Source organism: Taudactylus pleione, unplaced genomic scaffold (genome assembly GCF_031769625.1).
Source record: "Taudactylus pleione unplaced genomic scaffold, aTauple2 ptg000585l, whole genome shotgun sequence".
In the NCBI taxonomy this organism is placed as follows: domain Eukaryota; kingdom Metazoa; phylum Chordata; class Amphibia; order Anura; family Myobatrachidae; genus Taudactylus; species Taudactylus pleione.
This window is the reverse complement of record NW_028284987.1, coordinates 3,306,758-3,321,893: the sequence shown is the minus strand read 5'-3', so window position 1 is coordinate 3,321,893 and position 15,136 is coordinate 3,306,758. Positions and strand designations below refer to the sequence as shown.

At 42.7% G+C, this 15,136-nt stretch overlaps 1 protein-coding gene across 1 annotated transcript in view; it reads right to left on the bottom strand.

The window, feature by feature from the left end:
• The window catches only part of TAX1BP3 (Tax1 binding protein 3), a 30,509-nt gene extending 18,052 nt beyond the window's left edge, over nt 1-12,457 (bottom strand). Inside the window, exon 1 of the mRNA XM_088453662.1 lies at nt 12,198-12,457. Within this exon, the coding sequence (XP_088309788.1) occupies nt 12,198-12,236 (39 nt within the window). The 5' untranslated portion in view covers nt 12,237-12,457. The remainder of the gene's footprint in view (nt 1-12,197) is intronic.
• Between the last annotated feature and the right edge of the window lie 2,679 nt (nt 12,458-15,136).

Below are 15,136 nucleotides of genomic sequence, written 5' to 3'. Positions count from 1 at the left end.
CATACCTTTAACTTACAGTATGTTTAGTAATCTAGGGTCAGGAGGCGGAGTGAGAATGTGATATACAAAATAATGTATTAAAGTTTGTTAGAACCAGTGTTAATTTTGACAAGGATTTTAAATTTAGTTTTAGTCTAATGCTGGACATACACTATACAATTATCTGTCAGACATCTGACTGGTTGGAATGAAAATCCGGTAGTGTACAGGAACAAATGACAATCGATCATTTGCTCACTAAAGGTCCCCATACATCTGCGACGGATCATCGCGATGTAATCGGAAATGCCGACTGGTGGCCATCGATGTTCCGAGATCCGTCGCAGGATCGGTGAAATTCTACATGTTAAAATTTCACCGATCTGCCAATCACGATAATTTTTTGATCGTGATCGGCATATCTGTGAAATCCAACATGTTGCATTTCAGCGATCATGCAATGCCGGGTTGCAGGATTGCTACATCGCAATGATCCGTCGCAGATGTAAGGGGGCCTAAACACTGGAAAACAGACAATATTGGTAATTAAGATCAATTGGCTAAATCAAACAAATGTAACCAATTTGATCAATTGTTTTTATCCATTTTCCAGTAATTGGGACCAAATGGTCGAATGTCATTTGCTCCCATACGCTACCAGGTTTTCATTCAAACCATCCAGGATGGACATATTTAAAACTGAACACAGATTTTGTTGTAATTTTTGTTATTAAAATATTTATATTTTCGTTATTGTTTAGTCCTCCAAAAAAATTACTTTTAGTCAAAATATTCATCGACAAAATTAACACTGGTCAAGAATGCATTTCTGCAACACTGGCACATTTTACAAGCAGACCCTATATTGGGGAAATGGTGCAACGAGCCTCCTATGTTTTGCTATAGACAAAGCAACAATCAAAGACGAAGTACCTTCATCAGATATTGGCCAGAAACTCCAAAAGGTTTGGTAAACCTTGGAACCAGGGGCTTATCGTTGATCTGGTTGTGTAAATTGTCGCTTCATGTTAACCAGGGACAAATTTGAAGGTCCGTTATATAAAAGATCTTTTAACATCAAATTTAATATCTTACCTGTGAGAGTAAATATATATATGTTATCATCTGTCCCTGCAAGAAACTATGTAGAGAAGACTACACAGAAGCTCAAAGAAGGAGTAGCTCTATGCAGGTCTTTTACTATACTGGACTACATTTTGTTACAATGGGTTATAACATCTTGGATTTTAAAGTTATATTAATTGATCATGTTCCACCAAATAAAAAAAAAAAAAAGCTTCTTCAACTTGAAACTAGATGGATTTATAATTTACATTCTCTATCACCAGAGGGGTTAAATGAGGAGCTCAATTGTTCTTGTTTTTTTATCATTAGAATATATAAATTTGTCTAAAAGTTTTTTCACTTATACATTTCTATTAGGTAGTTTTTCACAAAATTTGTTTTGTTTTTGTCACCCATCGGATGTCACCATCTAGGGCATTTTCTGTATATTTTAATTTGCATATACAGTAGGTTCTTAGGTAGTTACATTACATTTAACCTTGCTACTATATATTTCAATATCCCTGTTCTATTTGCTACGGGTGGTCCCTTCTGGGTATTGGAACATAGGTAAATCTGACTGATATTAGTACTGGAGGATAGCGACATTGTTGGCACTTTTGGATATCGAACAGTGCAAGTGCAAGATGGCCATGTGTTGGGAACGCAGATTTATCTAATGAAATGCATACCGATGTAATAGAATGCATATTTTCTGGTGTTGTGTGTGTGGAACACATTTTTGTAATGGAACAAACGCACGCTGGCGCCAGAGCCACATGTGTGCGAGCTTTCATTCGATTTACAGGTGAGTGACTTGAATTAATGCTATCTGGGTGGGACTTGTTTGTAATATAAGGTGGTTTGTGCGGACGATGTTTTAGTATGCTGTGTGCCCCATGAAGAGTGGTGCACATATACATACATACACACACACATTATACATACAAGGGTGGTTCAATAAATAAGGTAACAAGACCTCTCATTACGTAGATTTATTCTACTCGTACATATACATATAATCAATAGTATGGCCTTGTTACAGATTATTTTTTCATAGTCCCCATACTTATCTAAGAATTTGTTCCAACGGTGTATGTATACATACATACCACACACACACTGGGATTATGCACTACAGGTTGTTGGGGACCCAATTTTAAAAACTAAGTGGGTACTGCAGGCACCTACAGTACCCCAGCCAAACCCTCTCTATCTGTTTCCCCAGCCAATCACTGCCTTAGTCTCTTCAGCCAATCACAGCCTGCAGTGTCTTCCTCCCCTTCTCTCAGCCCGCCAGCGCAGCAAGTGGATCTGCTGAGGACTCTTTCCTCCAGCTCAGGTCAGTCTCCAGCGGTGCCTCTGCATCCTCTACAGGGCGCACTGACCCCAGGAGCCGCCGCCAGCACCATGTACCTATGCTGCAGAGACTGGCTGATCTCCGTCACTGCCCCATGATGTGTGCTCTGTGTATAGGCAGCGAACCACCGTGACACCCCATGCCTGCCTACACTCCCCTGGCTGGCATCTGTGCCCGGCGAGACAGTTAGGTGCATGTAGGCTGTGACCCTGTATGGTAGGGATGTGTAGAAGTGTGTCTCCCCTGCAGTAGTGTGTGTGTGTGTCCCCTGTGCCTGTAGTGCAGCGCTGCAACCTTAGATAAGTTATTATTATTGATGTAGCACTGCCCATAGCACTGTCTGTGCTTAACCCCCTTTTTGCCCCAGCTGTTATCTACTCTTACCTCCTTCCTTAAGCACCTGCTTGCTCCAGCTACTATCTACCCCCAGTACTGCCCCAGCTGCTATCTACCCTTACCCCTTCCCCCAGTACAGCCCCAGCTGCTATCTACCCTTACCCCTTCCCTACCCCTTCCTTTCCCCCAGTCCTGCCCCTGCTGCTATCTACCCTTGCCCCCTCCCTACTCCCAGTACTGTCTGCCCCGAACTCTATCCTGCCCCCCAGTACTGTCCTAGCTGCTATCTACCTCCTCCCTACCCCCACAGCACTGTCCCCAGTACTGCCTGCCCCTAACCCCCTCTTTGCTCCTCTGCTGCCCCAACTGATTTCTATCCTTACCCCTATCTGCCCCTAACTATCGTTGCCCACCAGCACTTTCCCAACTGCTGTCTGCACTTAGCTCCTCCCTGACCTTAGCACTGCCTACCCTTACCCCCCACTTCTCCCTGCCTCTATCTCCAGCTCTACCCCAACTACTGCTTACACTTAACCCCCTCTACCCCAACTGCTACCTGCCCCCAGCATTGTACCATAATATGCCATAGGACTTAGAAAAAGTGGAATAGGACCCCAATTTTTAAAAGTGTGGGGTCCCTGGAACCCACAAATTTTTTTGCTCAGTGCAATCACTGTATATACATACACACACACACACACACACACAATTGGCTTCAATTGTGACATGTCGCCACACTACTTAAATAACAAAAATCATACAGACTCGGCAGTCCCCTACTTATATAGCAAACTGTCATTCAGTAATTCATGTAAATTCAGAGAATGTTAGTACTAAAATATTACAATAATTTGTCAATCTGACCAACCACGTCACGGTCTCCCCTTCTGATCAGTCCCTACACTGACACTCAAAAATATAAGCATTGCTCTGGCTCATTTGGCTCCAGCTATCACACAGATTTATATACAAATCATGTTTGTTCCAATGGTTTAGGTACTGGTCAGAGTATGTATGAAAAATAGGCTAGCGTAAGGATCTGAGCGACTTTGACAAAGGCCAAATTGTGCCCACTCCAGCCCAAGTCCCAGCACGCTAGTCATACAGTCGCATTCAAGATGGTTATTGAAGACAAAGATGCGCAGTACGAAAAAATGCCACAACCTGCATTTACATCCAAATCAGCATAAGTCCTTAAATGTGCATTAACAGCTAGGTGCGAACAAGCCCACGTTAAATGCAATCCATATCATAACAAAAACCCTAAACATGTATGACTTATGCCGGATTCACACTAGACCATAGGTTCTCAAACTCTGTCCTCAGGGCCCCAAACAGTGCATGTTTTCCAGGTCTCCTCACAGAATCACGAGTGAAATAATTAGCTCCACCTGTGGATCTTTTAAAATGTGTCAGTTAGTAATGACTACACCTGTGCACCTGCTGGGTGACCTGGAAAAGGTGACCTGTGTGGGGTCCTGAGGGCAGAGTTTGAGAACCACTGCACTAGACGATATGTCGTCCGATCCGGCCGGATCGGACGACATATTGAGCACGTTGTCTAGTGCGTACCCGCTATGTCGCTGACGATGCGTGCTTTCAGTGACATTGTTAGCAAGGGCCATGCTGCCGAATGCAACATAGCCCCGCCATCGCTACTGGCATCGGCAAGCGTGTAAGCACTTGCCGATGATGGCACCCCATCGCTTACGATGTCGGTACACACCAGCCTTTATTTATGAAGTTTTTGTGTAGGGGGGGGGGTGTATAAATTATTCTATCAAAGTACCACTACAGTCGTAGCATGTTGCTGAAATAGTGTCTACTTTCCTCTTAATATTCACGTAAAATGATACCCTTTATAGCTGTGTGCCCCAGCTTTGCTCCTTGCTTGTTGCTGGGGTGAAGTGAGCTTCCTTCTAATAATGTCAGATAGGGAGCTGTAAAAACGTGGGACCTGCTTCAAACTATCAAGTATTGCATGTTCATTGTATTTTTGCTCTAAACGGTCAGCGAATCGTTTCTATGTAATTTGCATAGGTATCATTCATTTCTTAGCAGCTTTATATCCTGTACCTCTTTACAATAATGGTGCCTAGAACCAGAAAGAAAAATGATGACCCCCCCCCCCCCGGAAACCAGAGTTTTAGTGACTTTACGTCTTATGCTAATCAGTAGAAGGAGCCAGTGTCATGACAGAGTGCAGCAAGGGGAAACAGCTGGGCATGCGAATAAGCCTCGCTGCAGCAGTCACTTATTTATAATAATAGAATTTGCACAACGTCCATGATCATTCTTTCAGGCTTAGGGCCGTATTAAATTCGGAACGAAAAGCCATTTTCGCATTATTTTTAGAGAAAATTTTGCCTGTTTTTTTTTCTCCGTAATCAATTCCATTCGGTTTTCGCCTATGCGGAAAGTCAAGGCACTGAAATAGGCAATTTTTTTTCCACCTGCTATTCTGTGGAGAAAGTGTGCAAAATGTTTTGGGGAGTGCAGGTGCTTGTATGACGGAGGAATTTGACTTTTCTAAAACTTCACTTTAGAGACATTAAAATATGCTAGCACACATTTTCATGTACCCCAAATTTGACAGGACTACTTATTTTCACCAAAAAATACTGCTTAATGCCATTCTTCAAAGATTATAAAAAGCTTCAGTACCCCAAATAGTATTATTAGGGCTATTGGAAAACTTCTACATTGATCCCAATGTTAGAGCAATTTTTTTCTTTATTTTTTTTTTGGGGGGGGGGGGTTGGTTCAGCCTGATTCCCCCTATTCTGACAGTACTTTCGCCTGTTCTGCATTCGCCGATTGCCATTTTCACCTGTTTAGGAACTGAATACAGCGGAAAGCGGGGACGCGCACGATAAGTTTTTGCATCCAAAACACGCGAAAAGTCGGGCATGCGGAACTTTTTTGCAGATGTGAAACTAATTGAATACGGCCCTTAGTCTCTTTTCCCCTTTATACATTTTCCTTTTTGCAGGCGCAGCATTATACCTCTAAGGCAGTTTGTTTCCTCTCGCCTAGGGACTGGATGAACCACTTGGAAACAGCCCTCCAATCTTCTGTTGGTTGTAGGGGTGCTATTACTTTGTTCTACAAAATACTCTGTTCACCGTATTACAGTGGTCATAACACATTGGTTGAAGCACTTTCCTGACCTTAGCGAATCAAAAATCCTACACTCTTATATTCTATTCAAGTTTTATCCGCTACAGCCTATCAGGATGTTTTATATACAGTAGTTTTTTTATAGAGGATATTTCTCCCCTCCTCCATAGTCACCTATATGGACTTCCCTCCTCATCAATTTACCCCGAAATGTACAGGACCAGATGCTTCCCACTACCATTGTTACCGGGATTGCACCCTCATTAAAACATACTGGGCGCGATTTAATTGATCGTGATGTTGAATAGCCCTGGGAAGGAGATCCCGGATCTATTCAATTGACCGTGATGTTGAGCCGACTAAAGAGGATTTTACATTGCAAGCTCCTGAGGTGAGAGCTGAAATCCGCCTTAAGTGCCGGCCACGATGCCATTTTACAGCTTATCGTGCTAACAGCATCCCGGCCAGCACTTAAGTCAGAAAATGCTGGTTCTCACGACTAAACTAGGGATGGACATCAGAAGCCAATGGTTAGCAACCATCGATGATTCAAATTGGATGGAAGTACCTTTGCCATCGAATACCGGAAATTCTATGGTTGCCAGCTATCGGATGCAGCTTTCCAATGCCCATTCAATGGCTGGCTGTGAGAAGGGAGCACACACCGCTGCTCTGCATACAGAGCAGCAGATGAGCAGAAAAATCATAGATGCCATGCCCACGTCATGTATTCTCAGTGCAGGGGGAGCCTGGAGGCAGCCCAGCATCTTGAAGAGTGATGGGTATGTCCCCACAGTGACGTGGACGGGGGTGTCACAAAGCCCCACCCCTTTTCACAGAGACTCTGCCCCTTTTCAGTTTGAAGCATAAACATCACGATGGTTATGCTATAGTATGGTTGCAATGCGATGGCTAGGTGCCATCGCATAAAAGGATTTCATGTCAGAAGTTCGGCAACCATTCAATACGGGGCTTCCGATGTCCATCCCTAGACTAAACCCCCTTAGTCGCACTAACCAGCATTCTCCAGCTTAAGTGGTTCTAGTCGGACTTTACAACGCGTTAAGTCCGACTAGAAGCACTTAAGTCGGTGAATTAAATAGCTCCAGGACCTCCTTCCCTGGGCTAATCAACATCACAATCAATTGAATCGCCCCCACTGACTTCAAGTTAAGCAAGTTGCTGTTTTGGAGCTGGTGAATTATTTACCATTGACTCCAGAATGGGCCATCTTCGACATTCACAACTAATTCCACATTTTCACCAGGTTGTCGCAAACTGTTTTTGATCTGTCAGCAGTTGCAAGGAAATGTATACTACAGCAGTGGATACAGCCTTCCCCTCCTTCTATGCAAATGTTTAAAGTTAGCTTTTTCAGGTGTTTAAGATGGAAACAAACTACACAAGAACAACGATTAGTGAAGTTTTTCTCTATATGGGAATCCCTTATTGATACTTTGAACATCACAATCAAACAACAAATTCATTATTGCATGTGTTTTACATTATGGTATGAAACTAGAGTGTTTCTATCTGATCCTCCTATCCAACTTGGCTAAACCAATGGTTCATGTTTTGGGCGGTACTGGGCTGCAGGCGATCTTTCTTTTCCTCATCTTTTTTCTTATTTTTCATAAATATTTCAATGTAATTTACATGTGTATGACATGATTTGTATGAGCTCTTTATTAAGTGTGGTTATAGTATTTGTTATTGATCTATTATGTAAAGTCTGCAATATTGCTAATTTTTATATTGCTGTAATCACTAATTTAATTGCTTATACAATTTATTGTCCCGAATATATTGAAAAACCCAAATAAAAATAGAGAAAAAAAATAAAATGAAAATAGGATATGTTGCATTATGTTCTTTTATAAACACAGTGTATGTTCTCCACTGGGTCAAAGCTGCCACTAACCAAGTAATCACAAAACTGGAATGTTCACTTTGGTGAGATCAAGCAGTAAGTGTGAGATTGGACTACCCTGCTCTTTACCAGACAAGACTCATCCTGTATTTACAAGACATCACACCGTACTGGACAGCTGGGGAAGGGAGAAGGTAGTAAGGGGATTATAAAAGTTAGAAGATGTCATGTCCCATGCATAGACTCCTTGTCAAAGTCTGGTATGACTCAGTCAGGAACTGGCTGTGACTAGCAGGAATGCAGAAGTGATAGGAGTGTCAAACACACCTCTCCTATCACAACTTTCCATTCGGGAGCTGCGTTCTGTTATCTTGTGAGCTATTTCTTGCTTACTTTGTATGGGTTTACCATATTGCCAACGACTGCAAGGAAGGCTTATATGTATTTACACTGGTGGGGAACAACTAGATTTTTGTACATTAATACATATATTGTCTATAGCAATAAATTAGACTGTAGAAAAAATATAACAACAATATGTATATGTAGAAAAGGCAGTGGCTTCACAAAACAACAATGGGAATTATTCATTTTATTAATTAAAAAATACTCAGGGAACCGCCCCCCCCCCCCATCAAAAAAGAAAAGAAAAGTTTTGGCATTATTTTGTACTCAACTGTTGTTTTGCGGAGGCACTGAGGCACTTTATTTTTCCTTCTTTCGTAACACATCAAAACTATAGTTATACTGCTGCATGTGGTTTACTATAAAAGGATTCCTCCAAGTTATAAAAGAAGTACATTAAAATAAAGTAAATAAATGACACACTAGTTTACAGTTCTCACATGTGTATACAATAGTCAATGTACAATACAAATACGCTGTAATGAGTTAAGCATATTCTTGATTTGAAAAACAGTTTCTTGCATTCCTGTTTCTATGACAACAAAACAAAAGTGGTCAACAGGAAGTAAGCAAAAAAAACCTCTCAAAAGCAATTTCCTTTGGGTTTTTTTTTTTTTTTTTTTAAATACAACTGCTGGGGAATTTGAATGTTACATCCTCTAACAAGTCTTAAATTCAATATTCTTAAGAGGATTCTCTCTAGATAAAGCTGTAGTATTTCAATATCTTCTAACAAAGACCCCACTATCCGACAAAAGGTTAAAGTAGCAGCCTGTCCTTCTAGCTTTGTGTTATATTTAGTGATGTGCTTTATGAATCTAGAAGCTTGGTCTGCATTACATACAGTATCTGCAATGTTTCAGATGTACATCCATTGAGAGGCACACAGAGCCCAGCACACCATTTCCCAGAGATGAGTCATCCCTTTGAGTACCAAACTATTATTGTCTGGAGAAAGTAAGGTTACCCTAGCAACCTTAAAGGCCTAGCAACTCTTTTCATTTCTCCAAGGCCTCATGCATGCGGGAGTTCATTTTTAAGCATTAAATGCACGTTCTAAAAGCCTATTAAACGCGCTTTGATGGGGAAGGCTTCATAAAAAAAATAAAATGTACAAAGTAAGAATATGGACTTGTACAATGAGATACATCTCGGTGTAACACATGTATGAAAAGAAGCTATACACTGCTGTAACTGACCACATAACATACAAAATAAATTGCAGGTTACTACTTTAATGCAGAAATCCTATCAAAAAGTGTTCTTTTTAACAAAAATCACTGTGGCAGGCTAAGAGAATTAATTTGATATTTACAATTTTAGCCTGTTTTTATTCTCCAGGCTGCCCTTCATAATTGATAATTCTACAGTTTCCACAATGTTGTGACTACCATGGCAACCACAAGCACATGTCACCTGATGTAGTGAGCAGAGGCTTTAGTATGCCATTCTGAGCTCAGTTTTCATTGTGACTTCCCACCCCTTTTATCACACGACATGCTGACAGAGTGAGTCATAAATGTATTCCCTTCAGAGGGACTGTAAAAAAAAAAAAAAAAAGAGAATGATTTGTAGGAGTATAGATGAAAAAAAATTACTAGCAGGCGCATGCGTCACTTGCTATTTAAAAACAAAACTAAAAAAAAAATATATGTAGGATTGCTGAACTTAAGCCATGCTAAATGCAGTTGAATTAATAATCACTTGTAGCAATGCAACACAATTCTATAAAGATGATAAATTAGTATGCAAACCAAATCCTCCTTTTTTTCGGAGGGGGGGGGGGGGAATCAATTATCAATAAGATTACACCATGGCATCAAGAGATTTCCAAAAACATTGCTTGTCAGCTCACGTGTGTGCAAATGAATACAAGCAAGATTTACGTAACCAAGAAATCTGACTGGTGCAGATAACACAATGTTCTGACAGAACCTCACGCTTAAATTAATCTTCACTTTTTGCATGTTATTGTGCAGTTTGTGGCTACCTTAATTTTTGCCCATACACCCACCCATCTAACCAAAGGTGGTTTTAATTAGAGAGGCATATAGCCAGGTTACTAACAGTATTATTTGAATTATATTGGCAATAGCCACAGAAAGAGATTTAAGGTGCCTACACACTAGACGACATTTTACACGATTCGCCCGATTTCAACGCATCGGCAAGACAAATGGTGTAAAACATGTCTAAATCGTGAGTGTCCACTCACAATCAGCGTATCCGCTGGTTGTACATTGCATCTTCAGATCTTGCCTACTGCCGGTAAGATTTGCCAATCTCATATACGATTTTGTGCAATAGATAGATTTTGTGCACGATAGATCTTAAGTCAGATCGGACACTTTTAGTACCAGATCGTGTCCTGGTGTGCCGGAGAGAGTTCAAGGGAAATAGCTCACGATATTGCATTGTGAGCACATCGTCTAGTGTGTACGCACCTTTAGTAGAACTTGTAGACATTTATAATGTTGACAATCATAATCTAGACTACAGCATATTGACAGGTACTCTATGTTGACCGAGTACATCCATAATGGTGACATGAACAATGACGACTTGGAGCATGTCAATACTGCCATAAAGTCAACATGTTGAAATGTCATCACCTATGGAGGAATTCTCACGCTTACAGCTCCCGTCTAAAGTGACCGGGAAATATTCTATTGTTTTGGGTGCCCATCAATTATTGCTGATTTCTGCTCACACCCTCCTGAGGTGCAGGCAGAAATCCACCCAAAATAGGGCTTTTGAGCACCTTAACTGCAGCGCGCCTGGCTTTTGGGCACCTCAAATGTCACTAAGCATGGGAGAAGTCACTTTACACAGCTTATCCATGCATTTTGAGTGAGAAAATGCGCCGGTCAACACAGGCTGGTCGCACAACCAATTGAATAGCTCTGTTCACTTTAGACAGGAGCTCTGGATGCCCAAAACAACTGAATCGGCCACCTAATGCTAACCCAAAGATTTGAATTGCCGACATTTTGACAATGTAGACATATCATATTTCGACACGGTAAAATGTAACATTCTTGTGTCGACATTATGACCGTCTACAATGTGAATGTAGACATGCTGACTGTATACCTACAGGAAGATGTAAAGCTACAGTAAGTACACACTATACGATGTGTGTACCAAGCGAAGGAATGACGCATCACGCGCACCATACACACCGCACGATCCGGAATACAACAGCACGATATATCGTTACATGTAGCACCATGGCGTCATTCACTGCATCGTCTCATCTTCTGTTCAGAAAAGCAGATGGGACGATGCAATAAACGGCCACTGCGAACGACTGATCGGGTGTACACATTGCACAATCCATACAATATATCATTCAGATCCACAACAGACCGGTATATCGTACTATGGATCGTATAGTGCGACTCCTGTGATACAAATAGACTGTTGGTATAAAATGTTCCATCTGAATGTGGTCACTGATGCATGGTCATTCACAATTTTTCTGCAAACTCCAATTTTTCGGCAAATTCACAAAATTCTGCAAACTCCATGCCCTCTGGCAGAAATCTAAAGGCACCTCCACAAATAGAGCTGCAGAGCACCTTCAGTTAGCTGCCCAAGTTAGAAAGGTTTGCCCAAGGGGAGTGTTGGAGGGTACAATAGGAAGAGGCTGAGATAATTGTGTTGCTGGGTGCAATCAGGAGCAAAGTGTTGTGTGCTCACCAAAGTGAGGTTACAAACAGTTGGGAGGGGGTGTGCACTGTTATTTGTATTGTGGAGCAACAGATTATAGGGTGTGATAGTCACTATTGGTGGGCGGGCCAGCCGGAAATATTGAGGACACATAGGTGCAGCAGTCAGATCTAAGGAATGGGATGCATGGAAACTGCATTAGTTATAAGGAAAAGGATGTGCATATACTGGGGTATGTGTATACGGTGGAATGAGGGCAAGTTACTGGGTGCAGGTTAGCATAAGGATCTCTGCACACTCATGATGAAGCACTGGGAGGACGGTGAAGTGAGGAGTATGGGGATGGACAACATCGACCACACATGCGCCAGCCAACAGCACATAACTCACCACCACGGCGGTGACCGGCTGTCCCGGGATGTACGACATCGCTGCGCTTCTTCCACAAGTCGACTCTCCACCGCCACCCGCTCAGTGACTTCACTGGACAAAGCGAAGCGAGCCCCGGGCCTCTCACACACACCCAGGTCATGAATATTAATCTACTGACCCACCCAATATCTGCATAACGCGCGAGCACAGTCCACTCCTACAGCCACGCGGTCTGTACCACGCCCTCCGCTTATGAATTATGTAGTATCTAAATCAGATGCTTTAGCTGATCAGCTTCCCCTTGTTCACTCAAATCACTCCTGTGCAACGCCCACTGCTCATGAATATATAACACCAGATCCGTCCTTCCCATACTCAGCTATGTAGGAATGTGTTACTTATTACACGGTAGTCCTCTGACGTCATTATGACGCGCCACCTGATCATGTGACTTCTCATGTTACACACCCTCACACTCATACACAGCTGAGCTCCGGCGGTGGCTCTTACTGCAGTATATTTACGATACTAGCCGAGCTGGCGGGCTCTGGGCAGTTGCAATGGTAGAGACGGTGTAGTGTAGGGAATAAACTGCTGCCTTGCAGGCACTACAGGAACATGTCAGGGAAATGCTGGGGGCACACAGGTGGACAATAACCTGCTATGGAGGGGAAACGTGATGGCATGTGGGAAATAGCCTGCTCTGAAGGGAGCATGTTAGTGAAGAGCTGGGGCCAGGCAGGCATTTGAGAGAGAAGCTGGAGCCTGTAGAGTACACACAGGTGGGCATATAAGAAAGGGTGTGGATAAAAGCCGAAAACATAGTAAATGCATTGAAAAAGCCGGAAACCATAGTGAAGGTATTGAAAAGCTGGAAATTATTATTATTCTCCTTTATATGGTGCCACAAGGGTTCCGCAGCGTCTTACAAAGTACAAAAACAAATGAGCACACAAGAAAAACAGTTATTAACCGTACAAAACAATGCAGGTCATTTATTTATTACCAGTTATTTATATAGCGCACACATACTCCGCAGCGCTTTACAGAGATTATTTGGCCAGGACAAATACATAATTCATAAACATTGCTGCATAATACTTAAGCAGCAGGTCGTCCGCAACCAAGTGTTAGGTGCCGTTGTGGGAAGTTAGTGAATGAAGGTATAAGTAAGACAAGGAGAAGCATGTAAGCGAAAGAGGGCCCTGCTCATGAGAGCTTACATTCTAAAGGGGAGGGGCAGACAAACGGGTGACACAGATGGGCTAGATAGTGAGGAAGGAGCATGTAGTAGTGGGTTAGGATGAGCGCTGGAAAGCTTTAAAGAAGAAATGGATCTTGAGAGCCCATTTGAAGATTAGGAGCCAGGAAGCAAAGTTATCAAGGAATTTTGAGCTAAGGCCAAGGGTACGAAAAAAGGCAGCTACTCGAAGAATTTAGAAGAGGCGAATATCATGAGCGACAGATGGAAAGAATGAAAGGGAGGGTTCAGGACGTGAGAGATGGTAGGCGTAACCAGCAGATAGAAGGACCCCAACCACCACCAGGGCCGCAACTAGGGTGGTGCGACCTGTGCTATGGCACAGGGCACCACAGAGCAGGGGGCGCTGTTTAGGCCTGTCAGTATCCTGTTTATTAACATTCTCATTTGTAGCTGTCTCTTCTTTTATCCCCAGCAGCTCCTAGCCTCCCCTATTTCTTCCCTGCCCCTTCCCCATGAAGCCATGGTCATTTTTCAAGTGCACTATCATATGTCCCTATTTAAAAAATGGGGGGGGGGGCAATGCTCTCTCTGGCACAGGACACAAATAGTCTAGTTACGACTCTGACCGTCACCACCACCACGGCAACCCCAGGCCAGGGTGTGTGAGAGAATGTGAGGCACCCAAGAGCTGCAGGAGAAGTGGTATCAGATGGGTAAATCCAGGATTTGGTGATGGCTAGGAGATGCAAAGAGTTGGAGATGAAGCTGTCATGGACGGGGACCAGATTCTTACAGACACATATGGCATTCCAGAGGGCACAGGAGAGAGGGACAGAGTTAAGAGGAGAATGAGATTATTAGGGTTGATGTAGTTTGGAGGTGAGATTGATCTAGAGCAGGGGAATGAGGAGAGTGTGCAGGGGCGTTTCTAGAGAGGAGGGGGCCCCCTCCTCTCTGTCCAGCAGAGCACTGAGCTGTGCGCGGCCAGTGCCTGAGTTATAGAATCTGGGCACTAGAGTGCGCCCAGTATCTATAGAGTATGCACAGGTCACCGGGAAAATGGCTGTGGCGGCCATTTTCCCTGTACTGCGCATGCGCAAACGACGGAAAAATGGCCGCGGCAGCCACTTTCCAGTCATTTTTAGAGCGCCGGACCCCCGCTCCGACGTGGGACTCCTTTGAGGTAAGTAATGCTATGGGTGCAGGGTGTGCGGTGCCCCCCTGGACCCAGAGGCCCGTGTGCCCCGCACACCCTGCACCCATTATAGATACGCCCCTGAGAGTGTGGGTATGTGGCAGAAATCTTATTAAATGCATTGAAAAGGCCGGAAACCATAGTAAATGTATAGAAAAAGCCAGAAACCATAGTTAAGATATTGAAAAAGCTAGAAACCATGTAAAGTGTATTGAAAAAGCTGGAATTTATATTAAATGCATAGAAAAAGCCGGAAATTATAGTAAATGTATTAAAAAAGCCGTAACTCATATTAAATGCATAGAAAATTCTGAAAATGTTATTACATATATTGAAAGTGCCAGAAACCATAGTAAATGTATTGAAAAAGCCAGAAACCATATAAAGTGTATTGAAAAAAACAAATCGTATTAGGGCCGTATCCAATTAGCTGCGAAAAGCTGCGGTTTGGGCAAAAGTTTACAGTTGTGCAAACTTTTTGCGAAAAATGTGCTTTCCTACTAGCCGCGGCTTTTCACACGTGAATTTTGCACAGCTAAAAGTGGAAAATAGTTTTCA